The sequence below is a fragment of the Bison bison genome, unplaced genomic scaffold (genome assembly GCF_000754665.1).
Source record: "Bison bison bison isolate TAMUID 2011002044 unplaced genomic scaffold, Bison_UMD1.0 scf7180017864492, whole genome shotgun sequence".
Classification (NCBI taxonomy): domain Eukaryota; kingdom Metazoa; phylum Chordata; class Mammalia; order Artiodactyla; family Bovidae; genus Bison; species Bison bison.
Window position 1 is genome coordinate 7,350,662 of NW_011495051.1, and position 7,042 is coordinate 7,357,703.

The 7,042-nt window shown below is 55.5% G+C and overlaps 1 protein-coding gene across 1 annotated transcript in view; it reads left to right on the forward strand.

Moving 5' to 3' along the window:
- DOCK6 (dedicator of cytokinesis 6) overlaps positions 1-6,586 on the forward strand; it is a 46,597-nt gene extending 40,011 nt beyond the window's left edge. Inside the window, exons 41-50 of the mRNA XM_010828497.1 lie at positions 9-152; positions 1,486-1,617; positions 1,707-1,721; positions 3,237-3,362; positions 3,461-3,550; positions 4,104-4,340; positions 4,705-4,848; positions 4,944-5,050; positions 5,705-5,866; positions 6,345-6,586. Of these exons, the coding sequence (XP_010826799.1) occupies positions 9-152; positions 1,486-1,617; positions 1,707-1,721; positions 3,237-3,362; positions 3,461-3,550; positions 4,104-4,340; positions 4,705-4,848; positions 4,944-5,050; positions 5,705-5,866; positions 6,345-6,387 (1,200 nt within the window). The 3' untranslated portion in view covers positions 6,388-6,586. The remainder of the gene's footprint in view (positions 1-8; positions 153-1,485; positions 1,618-1,706; positions 1,722-3,236; positions 3,363-3,460; positions 3,551-4,103; positions 4,341-4,704; positions 4,849-4,943; positions 5,051-5,704; positions 5,867-6,344) is intronic.
- Positions 6,587-7,042: the final 456 nt, after the last annotated feature.

A 7,042-nucleotide genomic window follows, 5' to 3' on the forward strand; every position in this document is an offset into this window, starting at 1 on the left:
CACCCCAGAATATCTCATCCAACGTGCTGGAGGAGTCCGCCATCTCCGACGACATCCTCTCACCCGACGAGGAGGGCTTCTGTTCCGGGAAGCACTTCACAGAGATGGGGCTGGTGGGGCTGCTGGAGCAGGCGTCCGTCTACTTCACCATGGTGAGGCCCAGGGCCTGGGGCAGCGGCGACTTCCGCTCTTGGGCCCCGTACCCGCTCCTGAAGATTCCAGATGGAGCTGCTGCGAGGACACTTTCTGGGTGGGAGATTGGTGGGGGAGGAGGATTTGGGTCCCTCTGGAGCCGCTTTCCTGCCTTTCTCCCCTTAAAACTCTTGGTGTATGGGTGAGGCTTGAGTATGTTCAGTGACCATTTAAAAAAGATTAATTTTGGCCGCACCTGGAGGCTTTGGGGATCTTAGTTCCCTGACCAGGGATTGAACCCTGGTCCTCTGCAGTGAGAGCATGGAGTCATAACCACTGGACCACTGGGGAAGTCCCTAAAATTCTTTTCTGTTATGAAAAATTTCAAGAACACATAAAAGAAACTTGTGTCCCCACCACCCCTCATATGCAGCACCCAAAGTCAGTGACCACCTATGTTTACCATCCTGTTTCAGTTCTTTGCGTTGAACTTTCTTTTTTCCTTTTTTTTTTTAATTTTATGTATGTTTGTATTTATTTTTTGGTTGTTCTGGGTCTTCACTGCTGCACGGGTTATTCTCTAGTTGTGATACACGGGCTTATTGTGATGGTTTCTCTAGTTGTAGTGCACGGGCTTCCCAAGCACAGGCTCAATAGTTGTGGTGCACGGGCTTAGTTACTCTGCATCATGTGAGATCTTTCTGGATCAGGAATCGAACCCATGTCTCCTGCATTGGCAGGTGGATTCTTTACTACTGAGCCACCAAGGAAGCCCCTCGAGGTTTTTTTGATGTTGTGTTTATTATTACTTTGCTGGAGTCTCAGAGACAAAGGCCTTGGGAATAAGCCCGATGGTGGACACAGACCTCAAACAGTCAGCAAATAGCTCGGGACACCTGTTGTGTGCCAAGCTTGATGTTGGCCCTGGCTGGCACTCAGGAGTGCCTGTTACCATGCGCCAGCAGGCGTGTGTGGAGGCCTTAGGCATCATGCCAGAAGGGCTTACATCCAGGTACTGGTCCTGGGGAGCCCCTCCTGTCTCAGGTTCAGTTTCCTGTCTGAGGGATGGGGAAAAAGAAAATGACTCCTACCAATGAAGGAACATGGATAAAGCATAGATGTACACAGCACCTGGTCCGCAGTAGGATGGTGGAGACCACAGAGGATGTCTGTAAGGGCTGAGTGGAACGGCTGGTACCCGATCTGGGGCAGATGCAGTCAGGGTGGGCTTCCTGGAAGGTGATAGAAGATGGCACCCTGGGGGAGTGGGTAGGAGTGTGGTTGGTCCAAGCAGGAGAGAAGACCAGGGTAGGTGCTGGAAACCCTGACATATCCCCACACCCCCATCCCCAGGGCGGGCTCTACGAGGCCGTGAACGAGGTCTACAAGACCCTCATTCCCATCCTGGAAGCCCACCGCGACTACAAGAAGCTAGCTGCCGTGCACGGCAAACTTCAGGAGGCCTTCACCAAGATCATGCACCAGGTGAGCCCAGGAAGCCCTCCAGCCCCAGCCCCAGCCCGTCGACTCCTGCCATCCCCAGCTGACTTTGCCCCTTCTCTCTCCCACCACAGAGTTCCGGCTGGGAGGTGAGTGGCCACCTACCTGTCTCTGGGACCCCCATGACAACTGGTCAGCAGTGGTCGGGGACCACCAGGGGGCGCTGGCGGAGCACGGCTGCCCGGCCACAGGGGCTCAGTGGGCGATGACCAATGACGCACCCCCACTACTTCCCCCCAGGTCCCCCTCCCTGCCCCAGATCTCCAGGGCAGCTTGTGACTCACCCAGCTGGGAGCTCTCCAGTGACACCCCTCCCTTGGGCAGGGCCAGCTTGGTCACTGCCTGAAAGGGGGACCTCCCGCTCCCGCCCTCTGTCTCTGTTTCTTTTTGTCTCTATCTCTTGGTCTCTTCCCATCCATCTCTCCCTGTCTGTCTCCTTGCTAGCTCACTCTGTGTGTGTCTCTGGGTCTCTTATGTCTCCCTGTCTCCTCAACTTCCCCCAGGATCTCTGCTCGTTTGCCATTTCATGTTCCCCCTCTCTGCCTCTCCCCTACTTGGGTCTATTTTTAGGCATCTCCTAGTTTGGGGAGAATTTTCTGGCCAAAGATGGCAGGAACCCAGAGCCAAGGCGGGAGGGCTGGGTGGGGGCCGGGCAGGGCAGGCGGGTCTCCTCCCTCCCCGGATCTCCCTACCCATAGAATGATTGTCATCAGGCTGTATAACTAGGACCCTGGGGGTTGGGGGTTCTGACCTCTGACCTCTGCAATGACTTTGTCTCTCTGCCCCTGGCTCCCACCTCCCTCTCCTGGTGCCCACCCCACCCTACCTGGATCCGCTTTGGTGAGTGAACATGAGCCACCCCTGTCCTTCCTGGTGGTGGGTCATCTACCTAGGGTGGGAGGAGGGGGAGTCCCTCTTTCCAAACTTAGATCAGGGAGGGGAGGGGATGCCCTGGAACAAGGGAACCAGAGCCTCTGTCCCAGAGCAAGAGACAACCATGACCTCCTTCAGCCATGTGTGCATTTATTGAGCACCTACTGTATACCCGGGGCTCCCAGGTGGCACAGTGGTAAAGAATCTGCCTGCCAAGGCAGGAGACAGGAGTTCAGTCTCTGGGTTGGGAAGATCCCCTGGAGAAGGAGATGTCAACCCACTCCAGTATTCTTGCTTGGGAAATCTCATAGACAGAGAAGCTTGGCAGGCTGCAGTCTATGGGGTTGCAGGGAGTCGGACATGACTTAGCAACTAAACAACAACTATATACCCAGCCCCACAGACATTGAGAAGTGAGTTGTGAGCAATAGAGCTCTGTTCCTCATTGCCTATTCTCTGAAGAAGTGCATGGGGCGAGAGGGAGAATCAGAAACTTAGGGTTTGTGTTCAATGAGAATAAAGATTGAGGGGGCAGCAGACAAGCTGGGGAGAAAGAGTGAGGGTGTGGGCAGTGGACAGTCGGCCAGGTCCACATCTCTGCCTGTGATGTGATGTTCTTGGGGTTCCCCCAGTCCTCCACCCATCCCCCTGTCTTCTGCACATGGGGCTGGAGGACACGTGTCTCTAGGGTAAGGGCCTCCCGGTCAATAGCAGCTCTCCCACAGCCCCAGCGCGTGTTTGGAACATATTTCCGTGTGGGCTTCTACGGCGCCCGCTTTGGTGACCTGGATGAACAGGAGTTCGTATACAAGGAGCCATCCATCACGAAGCTGGCTGAGATCTCACACCGGCTGGAGGCACGTCCTGGCGGTGGGGGGTGGACAAGGCACTGGGCCGCCCTGGGGCTGGGTGAGGGCTGCAGCCGTGTGGCCCTGAGTCAGCCCCGTGTCCCCAGGAGTTCTACACGGAGAGGTTCGGGGAGGATGTAGTCGAGATCATCAAAGATTCTAACCCTGTGGACAAGACCAAGCTGGACCCGCAGAAGGTGAGGGCTTCCAACCATCCCCCCAGGGTCCCCCAAATCCTATATTCAGAGACTCTATGTACCACATCCTATGGCCCCTCAAATCCTATTTCTCTAGGAAAACTCCAAAGCTTGTCTCTCTCAGGAACCCCAAAATCCTATTCCTTAGGGATTCCCATACATCCGGATGAGATGTGAAAGTGTTAGTCGCCCAGTCATGTCTGACTCTTTGCAACTCCATGGACTGTAGCCCACCAAGCTCCTCTGTCCATGGGATTCTCCAGGCAAGAATACTGGAGTGGGTAGCCATTTCCTTCTCCAGGGGATCTTCCCAACCCAGGGATTGAGCCTTGGTCTCCTGCATTGCAGGCAGATTCTTTACTGTCTGAGCCACCAGAAAAGCCCCAGATGAGACATACGGAGACCTGAGAACCCAAATCCCTGAAACCCAAAGCCCACAGACCCAGTGAGGCTCAACCCCCGTTCTGCAGGGATGGGGCCCCTGCGGGAGGCCGGCAAGCCCCAACTGTGTGTAATGGGGCTGAAACCTTTACCCCTGGGCCCCACGCCCCAGGCCTACATCCAGATCACATACGTGGAGCCACACTTTGACACCTATGAGCTCAAGGACCGGGTGACCTACTTCGACCGCAACTATGGGCTGCGAACCTTCCTGTTTTGCACACCCTTCACGCCGGACGGGCGTGCTCACGGCGAACTGCCGGAGCAGCATAAGCGCAAGACATTGCTGAGCACGGCCCACGCCTTCCCCTACATCAAGACCCGAATCCGTGTTTGCCACCGGGAGGAGGTGGGTGGTCAGGGACGGCCCAGGGAGTGGGGAGGTGAAGAGACCCTAGACCAAGGGAGGTGGGGGACCCCCAAATTCCAACCTCCAGGCCCTAGTCGGCAGACTTAAACCCCTCCCTCCAGACCTTGCTGACCCAAGTCTGGACTAGAACCAGGCAAGAGTTAGCAGCAGCACACCAAAAGCAGCTGAACCTTGACCCTCACCCTGCCAGACCCAGGCAGGCAGGAGCCCCCAGACCCAGTTCCTTACACAGCTTCTTGGACCCCTATGAACCCCCAGCCAAGATCCAAGCTGCCGTGGGCTGGTTTGGGTCAAGGCATCTCCAGGCCCCAGCCAGCGGCACATGCCCATCCTTACCCCACAGACGGTGCTGACCCCGGTGGAGGTGGCCATCGAGGACATGCAAAAGAAGACTCGGGAGCTGGCCTTCGCCACTGAGCAGGACCCTCCTGATGCCAAGATGCTGCAGATGGTGCTGCAGGGCTCTGTGGGGCCCACTGTGAACCAGGCACGGCTGGCAGGGGAAGCAGGCTGCCCAAAGCCCCACTGGGGGCAGGGGGTGGTGGTGTGCAGATGGCCTCATGAGCCCCTGTCACCCCACAGGGACCTCTGGAGGTAGCCCAGGTGTTTCTGGCTGAGATCCCAGAAGACCCCAAGCTCTTTAGGCATCACAACAAGCTGCGGCTCTGTTTCAAAGACTTCTGCAAAAAGTAGGCCTGACCCCATCCCCAGACAGGGCCCCTCTAACCACCCCCCATTATGATTCTGCCTACCTGACTCCCCAGTACAGCCAGTCTATCACCCTGACCCCCCTTTATGGCCTCTCTGATTTCCATTAAGTCATGTCCACCATCAATGACTCAGTGGACATGAGTTTGAGCAAGCTCCAGGAGATAGTGAAGGATAGGGAAGCTTGGCATGCTGCAGTCCATGGGGTTGCAGAGAGTCAGACACGACTGAGTGACTGAACAGCAATATATCCACCTATCAGACCCCCATTATTACTGTGCATGCTTGACCCAAGTTCATGGCCTCCTCACCTCTCATTTTTTTATTTTTCTTTTGGTTGCACTGGGTCTTCATTGCTGCATGCAGGCTTTCTAGTTGTGGCAAGTGAGGGTTACTCTTGTGGTGTGTGGGCTTCTCATTGTGGAGCATAGGCTTCAGGGCCCACTGGCTTCATTAGTAGCAGCACGTGGACTCAGTCATCGCGGTGTGCCGCTCTACAGTGTGTGGACTTCAGTAGCTGTGGCGCCTGGGCTTAGTTGCTCCACAGCACGTGGAATCTTCCCAGTCCAGGGATCGAACCCAGGTCTCCTGCATTGGCAGGCAGATTCTTTACCACTGAGCCATCTGATCCTCAGGTGTGAGGATGCGCTGCGGAAGAACAAAGCCCTGATTGGGCCGGACCAGAAGGAGTACCATCGGGAATTGGAGCGCAACTATTCCCGCCTGCGGGAGGCTCTGCAGCCTTTGCTCACCCAGCGCCTGCCCCAGCTGCTGGCACCAAACACAGCCGGCCTCAGGTGCCTAACCCAAGTCCCCCGCCCACCCTAGAGAGGGTGAGATGGGGCAGGCAAAGCCCAGCAGAGTGTGGGGGCTACCATACGTGTGCCTGTCAACACGGGTGCTCAGGGCTTTGCACATGCATGTGAACACTTGCACATGTACATAATATTCAAACTCTGAGCCACCATTTCTGATCCTGGCTAGGTTATTTCTCAGGCATGTGACTTCATTTTTCTGAGCCTCAGTTTCCACATCTGTCAAATGGGTATGATTCATATCTCCAGTGGTGGATTCTATGAAGGAATCTCCAGTTCCACGGCTGGATCAGAACCAATGTTAAAGGAGCCAGGATGACCATAGAAGGATCTTAGGAGGGGGAAGAGGAGGAGGGGAAGGAAAGGAGTGGGAGGAAGAGGAGGAGGTGATGGCTGGAGAGCATTATGGAGTTGGGGACCATGTGGCCGTGTTGATCTACTTCATTCCTCCCTCCCCCAGGAACTCCTTGAACAGAGCAAGTTTCCGGAAGACTGACCTTTGAGCCCACAGGGCCTGGAGCCACTCCCAGAGGAACCAGGACCCTGGCCTCAGCTACCTGTGCCTTCCTGACAGTCTCTCTCACTGCCCACTTGGCTGTGAGGCGACCACATCGTGCACGGGGCTGGGCCCTCTTCCTCTGTTCTCCTCTGTGTGCACTGATGCTTCTTGTCTTTTCTAATTTAAAATGGTTTTTGTAAACAGCCTGTGTGGTGTGGTCCCTGGGGGCTGGGTCCCAGGTGCATGCATACTCGACCTAATTGTTGATGACGGACACTGAGAACTAGTTGGGTGCAACAGACAGCAGTGACGACCCATGCAAAGTCCTGCCCTTGTAGAGCTGACATTCTAGTGGGGAAGGCAACACACAAATGACAATGTCATGTGTGTTCATGGGGAATAATGGTGACATTTGTTAAGCCCTTGCCCAGAGCCCAGATCTGTATAATTGCCACCCAGAAAGACACTGTCCCATCTATGGGCCTGGCTGCACGAGGGACAGCCTGCGTCATGGTTACAGAATCATCTCAACACCACTGTCAGGCAGGCAGCATTCTTATCCCGGTTTACAGATGGGGAAACTGAGGCAGCCAGTAGTTGGAGGCTTAGTGGTGTTGAAATTGGAAACCAAGTCTGGCTAGCCACGGAGCCCAGGCCTT